This window comes from Chelmon rostratus, chromosome 3 (genome assembly GCF_017976325.1).
Source record: "Chelmon rostratus isolate fCheRos1 chromosome 3, fCheRos1.pri, whole genome shotgun sequence".
Taxonomy (NCBI): domain Eukaryota; kingdom Metazoa; phylum Chordata; class Actinopteri; order Chaetodontiformes; family Chaetodontidae; genus Chelmon; species Chelmon rostratus.
Genome location: NC_055660.1, coordinates 10,700,643 through 10,718,122, shown reverse-complemented (window position 1 = coordinate 10,718,122; position 17,480 = coordinate 10,700,643). Strand labels below are relative to the sequence as shown.

General features: G+C 39.7%; 3 protein-coding genes across 7 annotated transcripts; all 3 read right to left on the bottom strand.

Annotated features, from left to right (window-relative positions):
* Nucleotides 1-443: 443 nt before the first annotated feature.
* On the bottom strand, nucleotides 444-6,321 carry rab1aa (RAB1A, member RAS oncogene family a). Its single transcript, XM_041965441.1, has 6 exons — nucleotides 6,158-6,321; nucleotides 4,655-4,727; nucleotides 4,413-4,508; nucleotides 4,228-4,323; nucleotides 2,912-3,043; nucleotides 444-1,083 (listed from the first exon to the last, which is right to left on the bottom strand). Exons 1-6 carry the CDS (start codon nucleotides 6,169-6,171, stop codon nucleotides 886-888), a joined length of 609 nt encoding a protein of 202 aa, XP_041821375.1. The 5' UTR covers nucleotides 6,172-6,321; the 3' UTR covers nucleotides 444-885.
* A 1,164-nt stretch (nucleotides 6,322-7,485) lies between these two features.
* Nucleotides 7,486-11,280, bottom strand: LOC121604878 (E3 ubiquitin-protein ligase TRIM21-like). 4 transcript variants are annotated; one of them, XM_041934526.1, is made up of 4 exons: nucleotides 11,143-11,280; nucleotides 10,862-10,957; nucleotides 9,834-9,850; nucleotides 7,486-9,711 (listed from the first exon to the last, which is right to left on the bottom strand). In XM_041934526.1, the coding sequence occupies exons 2-4, from the start codon at nucleotides 10,936-10,938 to the stop codon at nucleotides 8,066-8,068; spliced, it is 1,740 nt and encodes a 579-aa protein (XP_041790460.1). In that variant the 5' UTR covers nucleotides 10,939-10,957; nucleotides 11,143-11,280; the 3' UTR covers nucleotides 7,486-8,065. The 4 variants fall into 4 exon arrangements, with proteins under 4 accessions (XP_041790460.1, XP_041790458.1, XP_041790461.1 ...); XM_041934524.1 differs by having other exon boundaries at nucleotides 10,862-10,954; nucleotides 11,143-11,242; XM_041934527.1 differs by lacking the exons at nucleotides 9,834-9,850; nucleotides 10,862-10,957 and having other exon boundaries at nucleotides 11,143-11,278.
* Nucleotides 11,281-11,935: 655 nt separating this feature from the next.
* On the bottom strand, nucleotides 11,936-17,276 carry LOC121604879 (E3 ubiquitin-protein ligase TRIM21-like). 2 transcript variants are annotated; one of them, XM_041934529.1, is made up of 3 exons: nucleotides 17,038-17,276; nucleotides 15,606-15,663; nucleotides 11,936-14,544 (listed from the first exon to the last, which is right to left on the bottom strand). In XM_041934529.1, exon 3 carries the CDS (start codon nucleotides 14,540-14,542, stop codon nucleotides 12,890-12,892), a length of 1,653 nt encoding a protein of 550 aa, XP_041790463.1. In that variant the 5' UTR covers nucleotides 14,543-14,544; nucleotides 15,606-15,663; nucleotides 17,038-17,276; the 3' UTR covers nucleotides 11,936-12,889. The 2 variants fall into 2 exon arrangements, with proteins under 2 accessions (XP_041790463.1, XP_041790465.1); XM_041934531.1 differs by lacking the exon at nucleotides 17,038-17,276 and having other exon boundaries at nucleotides 15,606-15,703.
* Between the last annotated feature and the right edge of the window lie 204 nt (nucleotides 17,277-17,480).

Sequence of the window (17,480 nt, the reverse complement as noted above, 5' to 3'; positions counted from 1 at the left end):
AGCAGAGAAATACATACGGCTGACGTCACGTCTCCCAATGTAGCACATGCTTATTGTATCATGAACACCAGCAGAGCGCACACAGAGCCGAATATAGATATATACAGGAATGTTAACTGCTATCATACAAAGTGGATTCTTTAAGAAGTCACGGCATATGAGAGGAAATATGCCAACAACACAAGAGCACCGAAGGCATAAATGTCACGTAAATCTCCTGCCACAAAGGCACTGGCACATTGTTTTTAGGGGCGACTCTGTGAGGTTGGAGTGGGTGACGTTATCGGAGCGTTTGAGCCACTCGCTTCATGACTGCAGCTGATCACATGAGGGAGCATGTGATCAGTTCTAACATGCATGCTGCTGGTTTAAGCATGTGCTTCATTTGAAGTGCTCACTAATTCATAGACTGGAGGAGATATGGGCCGTTATCCACAGCTAAATAAAGACAACTTTGGGGGTTTATTTCAGTTTTAGAAGAGTGACTCATTTAACAAACTAAAAGGAAGAGTGGGGCAAACAATAAGAAAACAAAAAAGAAGAAAAGCTGTATGCATGTGTTCTCTGTCATTGGTTAACTTCACACACTGTTAAAAATTGTATACATTTTGTTTTTCCAGTATGAGTGTGTTTTGGTAAAGTAAGAAAAAAAGACCGCCCAGTGTGTGCTGTGGGGATGGATGGGCTTACCGTCCTATTGCTGACTTTGAAAGGGCGTGGTGGGAATCTGGTGTTGTAGCTGCACACACAATTACAAACCGGTCCAGTCAAAGTCTTCCTGTCTTTCTTTCCCTCTCTCTCTGCTTTTCTTTCCCTGTGGAGCATAGTAACATTGAGACTGGTCGTGGGCTCGGGGGTGGATTCAGGTCGTGGCTCTTTCGGGTCTCAGCAGCAGCCTCCGGACGAGGTGTTGACTGGCTTGCTCTGGATCTTGACGTTGGACTTCTCCGAGGCGCCGGCCGTGGCCCCGGGGCCCATCCTCTTCTTGATCTCGGCCGCCATGGTCATGAAGGCTTGCTCCACGTTGGTGGCACTCTTGGCGCTGGTCTCCAAGAAGGGGATCCCCAAGTTGTCAGCAAATTCCTGGTGAACAAGTGGTGAAAGGGAGAACAAGGAGAAATGAAATAAATTAAATCCTGTGACAACTGAGAAAACTGATAAGACTGAAAGCTCCACAACTGCTGCTAAATAGACTAGGAGCATTGGTCAACTGCTGTTTCCAAGGTCAAGAATTTACTCTCAGCCAAACTTCAGAGTTAAATATTCTGACCCAAGGAAATCTCCAGTGGCCTTAAAATAATAATAATAATAATAATGAAAAGTCCACTTGCTTGCTTTTTCAGCACTTTCAACCAAAATGGTAGAAAGAAAGATAGAAAAGAAGTAGAACAAAGTGTCTGAGATTGAATCTTTAGTCAACAAAATGCAAAAAACAAAACAAAACAAAAAAAACTCGATTTTTGTAAAAGGTCAACAAATGCAAGTACAATTTTAACCCTTTAACAAACAGTTCCTCCTTTGTTTTCACTCAATTAGGAGGTCTTTAAACCATCTTACTTGACTCTGTCTGACACTATTTTTTACTTTTCTAGTACTTTCCACCACTATTTACTATTTTCTGTATCATCTTGTTCCAAATCCTCACAGAGAGTGAAATATTTCAACAACTGTTGAACTGTTTTTTAATGGTGCATCATTCTATCACATGCAACTCTTCAGGATGTCCTGAGCATCATTTTGGTACCATTTTATTTGTATCTGAAAACTTTGGGTTTAGAATTCAGTTCTGTGTTTTGAACAATGTTTGGCTTTACAGCATGATAACACAATGACTAACCTACTGGCTAATGCCTGCTATTCTAGTTAATAAAGATACGACACAACCTAATAAAGATAATCTTAGCATATTTGAGATCGAATGTGGTATTTTCACTTGACCACTGCTGCTGACCACTGAATGTATGAGTGTTGAGATGGAAGCAGTGAATTAAGCCATATTTTCTCACTGAGCAAACAAATGGACAGAGGAGAAGTGGATCATGCGGGAGTTTCTATGGAAAGTATATTACTTTTTACCCACCAAATAAAAACTTGTCACTCTTGAAATCTACTTTAACTAACCAGAAGAAGAAGCTGGCTGAGTACAGCCACCTTTCACGTAATGGGTGGAAAAGATACATCTTCAAAAGAATCACTTAATATCAAAATATATTTCAACACAAATTACTTCAGTTGTTTTCTTTAATTACACAATTACAGAGTTATAAAACATGTAGGTTGCTGGTTCCTATAAGCACAGCAGGCAGATGGAGCTTTGCACATCTGCTTAGCACTTGCTGTATGTTTGCATTTCTTGTCATTAACAGAAAATGTTATTTAAAATGGTTCAGGAGGTCATGGCTGACGTGCAACCTCGGCCTCATTTTGTGCCTGGTAAGCCAAAGTGGGTGCTGTCATTAGAAATGGGCCTATATGGCTTAACATGTGACCCAATCTTTTAACAAGTAAATACTTGTAAATATAAATATACAACCCCTGCTTCAAATTCACAACATGACATGATGCGCAGTCTTCAACTTTTTAACCATTCTCCACAGTTCACTCGGTTGTCTGACCAGCAGCTGGATGCTCAGTCGATTGCAATTTATGTTTTCCACTCTGAGATCTCACAGCACAAACTGAGCTTGTCAGGTGTTCAAGGCTATGACAGTTACAACACAGTGGGAAGCAAAGACAGACTGCTGGCAAAATGCTCAGTCAGCTAATGCTTATTACATCAGCTACAGATATTTGGACATGCTGTCAAACCGCTGCAGGCCTCGCAGATACAACAGCGAGATTACTAAATCAAATGTTCTTGTAACACAGTGCTTGTGTCTCACAGCTGTATGTTACCATGGCGTCCACTTACCTTAGCTGTGGTGTAATCCACAACCTTCTTCGTTGTGAGGTCACACTTGTTGCCTACTAGCAGCTTATTGACGTTCTCGCTGGCATAGCGGTCGATCTCCTGTAGCCACTGTTTGACGTTATTGAAGGACTCCTTAGGACGGGTAGCAGAGAGACAACAGACATTAATGCCGATACTGACAGACAATATTCTAAGTAATAATAATAATAATACATTTTATTTGGAAGCGCCTTTCAGAACAGTGACATCCAGTGTGAGAATATACACTATAGACACTTTCTTTCAATGAAAATATAATAGATTTCCATCCTGTCCTTTGAAAATGCTCAGCAGTTATGTAAAATATAAACAATTTGCAATTAAAAAGTTACATCCTGAAAAAACAGATAACTTCCTTGAATTTTATCATAAACATTTGTCAAGATCTGTAAAATATCCCTAAAGCTTAAACTTTTGTTCAGCTTTTGTTTTGTTTATCCTGTGGCGTTTTTGACCACTAGTGTACCTATGAAGCATTTTTTATGAGTCGGTCCCTGCATTGTTTGTTTGTTTGTTTGTCGCCCAGGTGACATCGGCTCTGCAAATGTTTCACGAGGAGGGAAATGCATTCGACTTGTTTCACGGATGCGCATAGTGTAGGTGAAAAACACTGAATATAAACAGAAAGTCTTTTTTAAAAGACTGTTCAAAAAGTCCACAATCACTGTAATGTGACAGATTTATTGAAGCCTGACTGATAAATTGACCTGCCAACATAACCACCTAAAGCTATCAGAGATATGTTAGCTTCATCTTACACACTCAGAAATAAGTTGATGGTCAGAATTATTTAATAATCAAATTTAAGGAATCCTTATTAAACATTTTGGTTTATGCTGTTTTGTCTCACAAATTATTGATAGCAGTCCCAAAAATCCAGAATCGTCTGAGCTGTAATGTTTATATTAATTGTTGACATGTAGACAATAACACTGTTATTCTGTTTGCTTAAATAGATCTGCACTCTCATTGCAGTGCACTTATTTTAAATTTTAAAATGTTTCAACTAAGTATGTCCACTGATAATCAATAAAACCAATCTTGTCCTGGTCCTTTCTCCTGGTGTCCTGTACTTTATACAGTGCTTATTCAAATTCTTTTCAAGGCCTTTTCTTTTCTTTTTTCTGTGACACTTTATTTTCTTTAAATAGGGTTATCTTCTTAAACATATTAAATTGTTATTCCCATTATTGTGTGACTGGATTATGATTGCGTGTGAGTGCGAAATTAAGTGCTAACATGAGCGAACCCAACATTAGCACAAATGTAGCACTGACCTGATCTGTCACATCATAAACTACAATAATGCCATGCGCTCCTCTGTAGTAACTGGATGTGATGGTGCGGAACCGTTCCTGACCGGCCGTGTCCCACTGAGAAAACAAAGCAGAGCTTGTCAGTTCAAACTGACACATAACCCAAAGTTTATCACTACTTATCTATTACATTACGTTCTCCTTACAATCTGAAGCTTTATGGTCTTCCCGTCCAGCTCGATGGTCCTGATCTTGAAGTCCACACCGATGGTACTAATGTAGCTCTCTGTGTATGTGTCATCCTAGCATAAAACAAATACACAAATATGCACACAGGTGGGTCTCGGTGACAGATATGATACCTGCAGGGTTATTAATCATCACAGTGCTGACAGGGAAAAAACATAAAAGCCGGTTGTGTAATAACATCTGGAAAACAGACACTTACTGCAAACCGTAGAAGGAGACAAGACTTTCCAACACCAGAATCACCAATCAGGAGCAGTTTGAATAAATAGTCACTGTGAAGACAGAGGAGGAAAAAAAAACCCAAAACGTTAACACAAAACTACCACCACAAGACCTGAAATCACATAATATTATGCTCGTTAGGCTCGTAAATTAACATGGGAATCCTAATTGTGATTTCTTTTTATTTTACAGATATTGTCTAATTTAAATGGCATATATTTTAGAATCTGACATTTTGGACAGCTGTTAATTACCGGATTGATGGTTTTCAGTTTCACTTTCTATTATTTTGTTGAATGGGAAAAAATATATGTATGTTGAAAGTGTACTAATGTTCAGCAAATTTAAATTACATTTACAAAATAGGTTTTTTTGGTATCAGTGTGGCAAATGCTTATTCTCAGTGCCAGTTAATTATGATTATCACGATTTCCCCGGCTGGGGATAATAAAGTCTTATCTGTCATTGAAGAAAATGGAGAAAAATACCTATACCTAATACCATATCATATTTTCCCAGAGCTCTGAGCTAACATTTTAAAATGTCTTTTTTTCTTCAAACAACAGTACAAAATCAAAACATATACTTATTAGTATATACTATATTAGTTATAACCCTGTATCCAACAGCTGTGTATTTCAACAACATACAGCTAAACAGTGCAGTAATGTAAATATTAACATATAGTCAGGTAAACAATTAGTCAATCAACAGAAGATTAATCAACAATTTTAACACGATTAACCGTTTAGGAAATGTATCAAGAAAAAACATTCTGAGGGTCAGGCCGAACTGTGGATCTGTTGTTGTAGAGCACACTACTAATCCCTTGATAAGAAAAATCAATACATAATAGAAATATTAGTCAGTTTCAGCGCTGTAATGAAGCAAGGCAGAGACTGACATTACCTAACTAACTCCACATCAGGAGCAAATTTAGTAACTTCCTGTTTGCGGAGGATAAATTACATTTAAATTACAACTGTGCCTACCCCAGATCATTAATGATATTATAATTAGCTTCGTGTTTACGAGAATATCCTGAGTTCTGAAACTGTTGCTGTGTATCAATCTGAGCAACTATCTCAACAAAAAAATCCTCAACAGTGTCAAGTAACGCTACGTAGATATTCGGTTAGCCTACTAGCTACTAACGCTACTTCCATTTAAGTTGCTATAAGTACGCTAGCAAACATTGTAGACGAAATACAAATAATTAGTCGATTTGATCGGTGTTATATTGACCAGAAAATGTTGACAAACATGGGTTTTGTGATAAACATCAACGCTGTCATTTGATAGTGCGTACACCCCACCACAGCCCTCAGCTCGCTAACTTAGCACAGAAGACAAAGCAGCTGACGTTCATTTTGTACACAGTCTACCGGTCCGCCTGCCTAGCTAACGTTAGCTTAGCTTCCCCGGCTAAGCTGACAGCTCAACCGGACCTGTCATAAACGACATTAAAATTCCCACTTACTATTCGGGATTCATCGTTGACTACAGGTTACAACTGTTGTTACTGTGAATACAGCTGGATTTCGTCGCAGATTAACCTTAAAACCGGCCCTGTAGTGAAGAAAAGACACCGTTTTTCTGTCAAGAACTGGCTAAACTGGTTGTCGCAGCCAGAACAGCATAATCGAATCAAATATGGCTGTCAGCAATACCTACCCGGAAATACCACAGGATATGAATCATGGGTAGTGTAGTCTTAAGGCAATGGGCGTTTACACAGCACGGAGGTATACAAGATTTCTTTTGTGAAAGGTGGTAGTAATAATACAAAGTGGTGGAGGAAGAATTCAGATCCGTTACTTACGTAAAAGTGCTAATATCACACTGAAAAAATAATATGTTGCAAGTAAAAGACCTCATTTGAAAATGTATGTAAAGGTACAGTATGCATAGACTAATTATGATAATGGAGCCTACTCTAAGTATCGAAAGTAAAAGTAGTCAGTGCAGTAAAATGTTCCCTGCGTCTGTTCTACTATTAGTGCAACTAATGATTCTTTTCATGATTAATCTGCTGATTATTTTCTCCATGAATCGACTGATTGTTTGTTTTTTTTACAAACACTGAGTGAAAAGTAAGAAATGTGGTCACAATGACCCAGAGCCCAAAGTGACGTGTTTAGTCCAACCAACAGTCCCCAAAATTATTACAAATATAATCTAATGATATATAGAACAGGTAGCTAAAGTCTATGTACAAAGCACAATATAGATATGAATAATTCATTCAGTACATGAAATCTATTTAGTAAAGTTATATATGTGTGGAACTTCTGATATTACATGTTTTTTCTGACAGTCATGTTAGAGATCTTCAGTTTCTGGCAAAAACCAGCTAAGTGTAGCTGTTTCTAACCTTCAGTTCAGATGTTTGTGATGAAACTGTTTAGAAACTGCAAAGCTGTATTTTTTTTTTCTTTTACCACTTTGTGCCAAAAAAGGTCAACCACATCTGATGTGTTAGCAAATAGTTGCCCTTTTACACATCCAGCAGACACAGAGCAAGACCTGATCAAAATGTAATGTTTACTCCCCTTTTAGCTCTGTTTTTGTTTGAGCTCTGGCACTTTAGCTGCTAAATCCTCCACTTCCACCAGCTAGTCTCGAACTGTGTCTGCTGCTGATTGCTGCTGAACGGGTTATGTACAGTGGATTTAGCTGCATGAACCAGGAAATGTGTTACAAAACCAAAACTAGGAGCTACAAGAGGCTAAAAAAGAAGTGCTGATAATTCACTGTGGGTTCATCTTTATGAGTCAACCTTTCCACAGTACACAGTCATTTGATCCATTAGTTATTGAAAAATATTTATTCATGGCAATTTTGAACACAACACACCTTCAGCTTTAGTTACACATGAAAACTTCAATTTTACACATAACAACTCACAAATTGTGACGTGAGACATACAGGTAGCAAAATGATATTGTATTAATGCATCTTTGTCAAAATCCAACATTTTTTATTTGTACACTGATTGGACAAGAAAGTACTGAATGCGTAGATCTGCAACCACAACGCAAATAATGGATTCTTGTTTGTGTGGAAATATATTTCATGAGGCTTTGGAACAGTTACAGACATATTAAAGCTATATGACCTTATTTTGAGTAAAACATCCAAACCCAGGATCCTGTAACATTAGGATCTGAACCTTCACACACATTGGGAGTATTCTACTTATTCCATCATTTCAGACACATTGGTGTGTCCCACAGTTGTGCAGAGGTTAAATAATCAGCATGGAGAAACCTAGGTGCTATAATAACAAAAGGCAATAACTAAATGAAGCAGAACCAGAAGAAAAGAAATACACATGAATATGTCATTTTACACACTGATTACTTTCATTTAAAGTCAAGAAACTGTTCTAAGCATTGCGATTGACAGGAGTGATGATCAGAGGTGCAGAGTTTTTACCACCATCATTTGGACAAGGACCAAAGTACAGGTAGAGTTTCTCAGTGAAGGAGCAGCCAGTAAAGGAGTACATAAGAGCTGCAGCACCTACATCATAAAATGAGACCAGACCCTCCTCATAATCCACAAACACCCCGATCTTCTGTGGCTTCCATCTCAGACGGAGATAGACATCAGGGCCAGTAAAGGCTTTGTACTGATTTCTGTTTCTCAAACATATAGTCCAGTAGCCCTCTTCAGGCCTGAGTGGGATGTTCTCTTTCCTGTTGATCGACTCTCTGGCCACTCCTATAGTCCATTTAGTCTTCTCTTGAACTTGAACCTCATAGTAAAATCTGCCTGAAGAGAAACTCTGCTTTCCTAAAACACAAATGGTATTAGAAAATCTTTCTGGGTTGTCTGCAAGATTCTTCTTTACATCACAATGATGGACTTGTTTCCCATCATCAGACAGAATGAGGCAGGGATGTGCTGTACCAGGATCAAGAGTCACATTAATGGCATACCTTTGGACCTTCTTGAGCTCTGCTTTATTCAGACCAGTGATCTCTTTACTGAGCGTCTCCTCCAGGTGAGCCACAGCTCTCACCACAGTCCCCTCATATGATGCTGGATGGACGCTGACCTCTGTCCAGTCTTTGGTGGGTAGAGCAGTTTCCAGGGCAGGGAAACACTGTAGGAGATGGAGGTGGTCTTCACAGAGTGAGAGCTGCTCCACCTCAGTTCTTCTCTTCATCAGCTCAGAGATTTCCTGTTCCAGCTCTTTGATGGAATCTTCAGCTCGTTTCTGAGTTGTTTTCTGCTTCTCTTCTATCGTGTCAATGAGCTCATTCAGGCCTCTCTCAACAGACTCCATCAGAGAAGTGAAGATCTGAACGCCTTCTGCAATCTCTCTGTCAGCATTTTCATTGCTACAGCTGAGAGACTGTTTGATCTCCTGAATCTTCAGTCGTCTCTTCTGGACCATCTGCTGAATTTCAGCCTCTGTCTTTACCAGTTCTGCCTTCTTTCTTTCATATTCTTCTCTCAGAGGAACAACATCATGTGTCTTGTGGTCTAAAACAGTGCACAGCATGCAGACACATGTCTGGTCAGTCTTACAGAACAGCTCCAGAGGTTTATCGTGCGTCATACACATCCTGCCCTCCAGGTTCTTCACAGGGTCGATCAGCTGATGTCTCTTCAGACGTGAAGCTGTCAGATGAGGCTCCAGGTGAGTCTCACAGTAGGAGACCAGACAATCCAGGCAGGACTTCAGGGCCTTCAGTTTGGTCCCAGTGCAGACGTCACAGGGAACTTCTCCTGGTTTGGACCCTTGTTGCTCTGAGCTGCTGCTGCTGGCTTCCTGTTGAGCCATCTGTCTGAACTGAGCAACCATCTCTGAGATGAAAGTGTTGATGTACAGCTCAGGTTTGCTGGTAAAAACCTCTTTACACATGGGACACTGGCAGCTGTCATTAATATTCCAGTGTTCAGTGATGCAGGTCTTGCAGAAGTTGTGTCCACATGGTGTGGAGACTGGATCAGTGAACACATCCAGACAGATGGAGCACAGAAACTGATCTTCAGATAGCAGACAACTGGCTGCAGCCATGTCTACACAATGGAAACAAAAGTGAAAGCATGAAAAAAACCCAAATAGAAATTTTGGGGTTTTTTTTGAGGGAGATAATCTGTTTTTCAAACAACTGGAACACGAGGAAGCTACAGAGGCTCACCTTTGAGAATTAGCTGACTTTGCAGGAGAAGATGAAGAGCCACCATTAGAAGACAATCAGCCACCTTTTAAAGGCGCTCACTCATATGGAATATTGAAGCAGAAAACAAAGACTGAGCAAGGCTGACTACTAAAAATAGATAATAAGTTCCTTTTTTGAAATTTACCAGAAAGACTGGATAGTTTGAGTCTCTAGTCCCGAGTCAAGACAAGTCATAACTGAAACAGTTGGGTTTCAAGTCCTTGTCAAGTTATTATGCGTTTTTAGCTACAGGAAGTGCTAGCTACTGCAAAACCAACAGGGTTACAGTTAGTGGTACAGTATGTTGGTATATGTATACACTGCTGGCTGACCACAGTTGAAAAAAGGGTACTCTTTTGAATGTGAAGACTAGACATTTGAGAGCATTAACAAAGACTGGTCCCAGTCTGTGGAATGCTCTCCCAGACCATCTGAGAGCTCCACAGACTGTGGACTCGTTTCAGCGTAGCCTAAAGACTTACCTTTTTACAAAGGCTTTTCCCTAACCTTTTTTCATATATGTCACATTGCTGGTTTGTGTTGTTGTCCTGTTTATGCTTTCTGTAGCACTTTGAGATTTCTTTTAATGTAAAGTGCATCAAAAATAAAATTTATTATTATTATTATTATTATTATTACCTGCAAAAGGTCTCTTTTCATTGGACTAAATTACACTCACTTAACAACTCTGGTGGTAGTGACAAATGGAGAGACGCAGTGACTGTGCTGGCATTTGAAAACAAGACCTCCAACAAGATGGAACACTCACAGCTTGAAATACGATGAGATAGATAGATAGATAGATAGATACTTTATTTATCTCCAAGGAGAAATTTGCAGATGAATGTAAATAGTTGTCTTGACTGATTTTTGAACAAGAACAAAACAAAACTGCATCTAGAGAAGTGTTTGCAAATACAAACGTGGGTGCATTTGTATGACTTATGGTATATTATGGTATTTCTGAAAAAAACCATGAGGACAGCAACATCGACTGAATCATTTACTTCAAAAGACGTTCCTGTCTAAGTACGGCCGACTGGTGTTCATGCTGGTTATGGAAAAAGAGGAAGGGCGTGCACATCCAAGGTTTCCGTCAGCTGCTTGAAAGAAGACATACCACCATCAAAAATGAAGGTCTACAACATTGAGGGGCTCCAATTTATTACTTTAAGCCATTATAGCTGATTATTTGCATTGTCTCATAAAAATAGACAGGTATAAATGTAAAAGTGTGGCAGCCATTCCTTTATACCTTTCAACAGTAAACACTATCAGGTGTACTCACCGGTGTTCGTCAGAGAAACCGCTGTGTCGTGGAGAAGCCTGGTGAACTCTTGAATTGTCTTTTAGAGAGAAACAGAGAGACTCATCTCATGACTTCAGTTGCACAGTAACTCTGAGGAACTTTCAGTTTCACTGAAGGATTTTTAGTTGAACTTCGCCTCTCTTTACTGTGACGTTTACAACAGCAAGCAAGTGTTCTGACAGATTTTTCTGTCAGGCTTCATGCTAATCCTGCCCCCTTCAGAGGGTCAGGGTAGGATGCGATTGGTTTAGCTTGTTGTGGGTTGTACACATCTGGAGAGGAAGAGTCTACCTGTGAGGCCAATTTCAGGGAAAACAAGAATCTTTGTCTTCCCTTTTTTATTGTTGCTCCTCCTCTTACTGCAGCTCTGTTGCTTGTGTTTTGATGCCTCCCTCAGGTCTGAACATGATTTTAATGACATATTTTTGGCCCTCAATTAATTCAATTTTTTGAGGACGAACATCAAAGGTGTGAAACTGTGTGGCTCGGCCATCCCACAGCCTCTGTCCACTAGCCTCAAACAGACAATGTGCATCCCCATATAGTGTCATTTGACCAGTTTTGGAAAGCTGAAGCATCACACTGGTTATTGTGACTCAGTTAGATATCGAAAGCAACAATGATGCTGTTGGCAATTCAAATAATTACAGCACCAATCAGGTTCAATGCTATCATAATTATTGCTTTATGTTTACTATTACTGACTTACTATTATTACTTCATACTCAATGTTTTGAATATATCCTGTCTTGTCATCATTTTGCAGCTGTAGGTATCCACAGTAACCATTTGTATTGCTTTGTACAATGAACAGTATTTGGGTTACATCAGGCTAGTAAACACAGATAAAAGAGGATGTTCACTAAAACTGTGAATTCAGCAGAAAAGTCTTTAAATCAGGCATTATGAATTTTTAAAGTCAGTTGGTATTTAGATCGAATAAATAATCTGTCTTGGCTTTCGGAGAGTGATGTTTGGCTTTGCATCAGAGTACATTTTGTTGGAGAGACTCACACATGCAGTATGTAGCTCATGTTTAATTGGATAATTTGTATTGCAGTACATGTTGACACTTCGTGTGACTGTAGATTTCAAATGCAGTCATGAAAACCTAATGACAAGGTATATATATATATCATAAAAGATGTCAATGAATTGCTTTTGTTTCTATTACTGTTAGATTACATTACATAGCATTATTTTCACTTCATTTCTCCCCTAAAGAGCCTCAATCACAGAAAAAAGCATTTCTATCCTGTATAACAAATACACATTGTTTTTTTTTTTGGTTGTCACCACAACATGATGGTTCCATTGATAGGTCAGTCAGGGCCAGGCAAGCTGATAAATCATATTGGAAGCTGGTGTGCTGCACCAGTTGGCAGGCACGTAATGAGATACATGAAATTTGAGACAATCCTTTCTACAATGCCAAACTGTGCTGGAGTTATAAAATATAATCAATGGTCAGGGACACCTTGGAGGAAGAAGACATCAGCATTCTGCCTTTCCTTACAGAGCTTGTCCTACGGTGGTTTTACACGTTGTTTGATGATCCGGTATGATTGTTTGAAGCATTCTGTGGCCTTTTGTGTTAGCCTGTCATGAACCAAAGTGTTGGAAAAGCAGTTCCTATCAGACAGTGACACTAGATTAAAACTCATAGTAAGAATTCCCTCTCTGGTGAGACAGACTCAAATCTATGCGAAGACTTTTGCTCCTATTGTTAGAGTCTAAAAATCAGCCACTCAGTGTGATTGACAGGAGAGATGATCAGAGGAGCAAAGTTTTTACCATCATCATTGAGACCAGGGTTGAAGTATGGATAGAGTTTCTCAGTGAAGGAGCAGCCAGTAAAGGAGTAGATAAGAGCTACAGCATCTACATCATAAAAGCAGACCAGACCCTCCTCATAATCCACAAACACGCCCACTTTCTTGGGTTTTGACCTCAAAAAGAGACGAACTGGAGGGTCATTCAGAGCTTTGTACTTTATTCTTTTCCTCAACCATATAGTCCAGTAACCATCCTCAGGACTCAGTGGGATGTCCTCCTTCCTGTTGATCGACTCTCTGGCGACTCCAAAGTCCCATTCAGTCTTTCCTTTAACCTGAACCTCAAAGTAAAATCTGCCTGAAGAGAAACTCTGCTTTCCTAAAACACAAGGATTGAGGGAAAATCTCTTTGGATGGTCTGGAAGACTTTTCTTCACATTACCAAGATTCACTTGTTTCCCATCATCAGACAGGATGAGATAGGGATTTGCTGTATCGGGATCAAGAGTCACATCCACTTCATACTGCTGGACCCTCTTCAGCTCTGCTTCAATCAGCTTCTTCATCTCTTTGCTGAGCGTCTCCTCCAGCTGAGTCACAGCTCTCACCACAGTCCCCTCATATGATGCTGGATGGACGCTGACCTCTGTCCAGTCTTTGGTGGGTAGAGCAGTTTCCAGGGCAGGGAAACACTGTAGGAGAGAGAGGTGGTTTTCATAGAGTGAGAGCTGCTCCACCTCAGTTCTTCTCTTCATCAGCTCAGATATTTCCTGTTCCAGCTCTTTGATGGAATCTTCAGCTCGTTTCTGAGTTGTTTTCTGCTTCTCTTCTATCGTTTTGATGAGCTCATTCAGGCCTCTCTCAGCAGACTCCTTCAGAGAAGTGAAGACCCGAAAACCTTCTGCAATCTCTCTGCCTGCTCTTTCCTTGCTAAAGCTGAGTGACTGTTTGATCTCCTGAATCCTGTGTTGTCGCTCCCAGATCATTGGCCAAATTTCATCCTCCAGCTCGTTCTTCTTTCTTTCATATTCTTCTTTCAGAGGAACAACATCATGTGTCTTGTGGTTTAAAACAGTGCACAGCATGCAGACACGTTCCTGGTCAGTCTTACAGAACAGCTCCAGAGGTTTATCGTGTGTCATACACATCCTGCCCTCCAGATTCTCCACAGGGTCGATCAGCTGATGTCTCTTCAGACGTGAAGCTGTCAGATGAGGCTCCAGGTGAGTCTCACAGTAGGAGACCAGACAGACCAGGCAGGACTTCAGGGCCTTCAGTTTGGTCCCAGTGCAGACGTCACAGGGAACCTCTCCTGGTTTGGACTCTTGTTGCTCTGAGCTGCTGCTGTTGGCTTCCTGTTGAGCCGTCTGTCTGAACTGAGCAACCATCTCTGAGATGAAAGCGTTGACCCTCAGCTCAGGTTTGCTGGTGAAAACCTCTTTACACATGGGACACTGGCAGCTGTCATTAATATTCCAGTGTTCAGTGATGCAGTTTTTGCAGAAGTTATGTCCACATGGTGTGGAGACTGGATCAGTGAACACATCCAGACAGATGGAGCACAGAAACTTATCTTCAGACAGCAGACCAATCGCTGCAGCCATGTCTACACAATGGGAACAAAAGTGAAAGTGTGAAAACAATCCAAACATAACTCTTGGACAAATGACTTCTAAAACTTCTAAAAAAGTTCTTGTTTTGAAATTGATCAGAAAGACTCAAATACTGAGATGCTTGAGGGGCTCCCAACTTAAAACTAATTATAGCAGATTATATGGAGTGTGTTATACTTAACCAAATTAAAGGACACATAAAAAACAGAAAGACTGGAAAGTTTGAGACTCTAGTCTTAAGTCAATGATTAAGTCATGATTAAAGTGATAATTGGGTTTCAAGTCCTTGTCAAGTTATGATTACATGATTATACACTGCTGGCTGACCACAGTTGAAAAAAGGGTACTCTTTTTGAATGTGAAGACTAGACATTTGAGTGCATTAACAAAAGCAGGAGGCACCTGCAAAAGGTCTCTTTTGATTGGACTAAATTACACTCACTTAACAAAACTGTGGTAGTGACAAAAGGAGAGACGCAGTGACTGTGCTGGCATTGGAAAACAAGACCTCCAACAAGATGGAACACTCACAGCTTGAAATACGATGAGATAGATAGATAGATAGATAGATACTTTATTTATCTCCAAGGAGAAATTTGCAGATGAATGTAAATAGTTGTCTTGACTGATTTTTGAACAAGAACAAAACAAAACTGCATCTAGAGAAGTGTTCGCAAATACAAACTGAGGTGCATTTCTATGACTTATGGTATATTATGGTATTTCTGTGTGACAAAACTATGAGGACAACAACATCGACTGAATCATTTACTTCAAAAGACGTTCCTGTCTAAGTACGGCCGACTGGTGTTCATGCTGGTTATGGAAAAAGAGGAAGGGCGTGCACATCCAAGGTTTCCGTCAGCTGCTTCAAAGAGGACATACCACCATCAAAAATTAAGGTCTGCAACATTGAGGGGCTCCAATTTATTTATTTAAGCCATTATAGCTGATTATTTGCATTGTCTCATTAAAAATATACAGGTATAAATGTAAAAGTGTGGCAGCCATTCCTTTGTACCTATCAACAGTAAACACTATCAGGTGTACTCACCGGTGTTTGTCAGAGACACCGCTGTGTCGTGGAGAAGCCTGGTGAACTCTTGAATTGTCTTTTAGAGAGAAACAGAGAGACTCATCTCATGACTTCAGTTGCACAGTTACTCTGAGGAACTTTCAATTTCACTGAAGGATTTTTAGTTGAACTTTGCCCTCTCTTAACTGTGGCGTTTATAACGGCAAGCAAGTGTTCCGAAAGATTTTCCTGTCAGGCTTCATGCCAATCCTGCCCCCTTCAGAGGGTCAGGGTAGGATGTGATTGGTTTAGCTTGTTGTGGGTTGTACACACCTGGAGAGGAAGAGTCTACCTGAGAGGCCAATTTCAGGGAAAAATGTCTTTCTTCCCTATTGTTGCTCCTCCTGTTACTGTCGTGCTGTTGCTTGTGTTTTGTTGCCTCCCTCAGGTCTGAACATGATTTAAATGACATATTTTTGATTAATTAATTACATTTTTTGGTGACCAGCCTTTTCATTTGGCCATTTTTGGAAACTCATGTGTTCAATCATCAGGTGAGCAACCTGTTTGGTGTTACCAAAATGAAGCAACAATGATGTTGTTGGCAATGCAATGATTACAGCTTAAATCAGGTTCAGGTGCAAGATCAAATAATCATGTTTTTTTTTAGACTGATGTTTGACTTTATATTCAAGTGCATTTTGATTAGCAGAATCATACACGCAGTACGTAGCAGCCAGCACAAGGGTAATTTGATGATTAGTGTTACTGCAGGTAGAACCAACAGTTTTGCAGAGGAACAAACTTTCATTTAGTTTTAGCCCGTGAAAGACCATATTTCAAAAAAGGTCATGAAAACTGACTGATAAGGCTTCTGTTTTAAAAATATTAATAGTTACAGGTCAATTGAAAGGAGCACAAACTCAGCCTTGTGATATATATATATATATATATATATATATATATATATATCAAGTGGGTTAGTGCATGTTACAAAATCAAATAGTAGTAATCGTATCTACACGCTGAGAGCAAAAACTGAAAGTGTTGACCAAAAAAGACGAACTTAATGCCTGAAAGTTTTATCAATTGAACCGTGTGATCTTATGTAAAAACATAATCAGGATTATTTATACTGACATTATTAACAGGAATGCCTGTTTGACAAGATAACATTTAGACAGCGACATTCCTGTCTGAGCAGAGCTGACAATTTGTGTTAATGCTGGTTGTTGAAGCTGTAAATCTGATCGTTGTACACCCCAGTGTTTGGCAGAGACTCAGCTGTTTTTGTCTCTCACCTTCGGCTCTACTGTAGCTCTCTATTTGTGGTGCTGTAGCAGGTATAACTACATCTCTGTCAAGGTTTGGCATGCATGGCATGCAGATTACAAAGAACAGATTGATTTAGAAAGAATGATAATGGAGTATCTATTGGGTCTGTCAAGGCTCACAGAGGAAGTGGACTCACCAAGCAGTCTCGAAACAAATGAGAAGTTCCGAGGATTTAATGTCTCTTCAGACAAAACAGTACGACAAACAGTATGACAAATCCGACAAAGCAAGGTATCCAAAGGCAAAGGCAGAGGAAATAGTCAAAATCCAAAAAGGGTCATACACAAAGAACATGGAGTCACAAGAAAACACCAGATAACAACACATGGGACAAAGATTATCTGGCAAGAGAAATAGGAAAGACAAAGGGTAGATATAGGGAGGAGCAGGTGAACATTACGGCACAGGTGTAACACAGGCTGATTAGGAAAGGTAAGAAACTTGAAAGGAACTTAAGGAATGAAAAGAAACCTACCAAAATAAAACAGGAAGTGAATCACAAAACACAAAATTGACAGAACATGACAATTCTGCATGTGTGGTAGTCTGTTCTCCAGAGCATGAATGATGACCTGTACT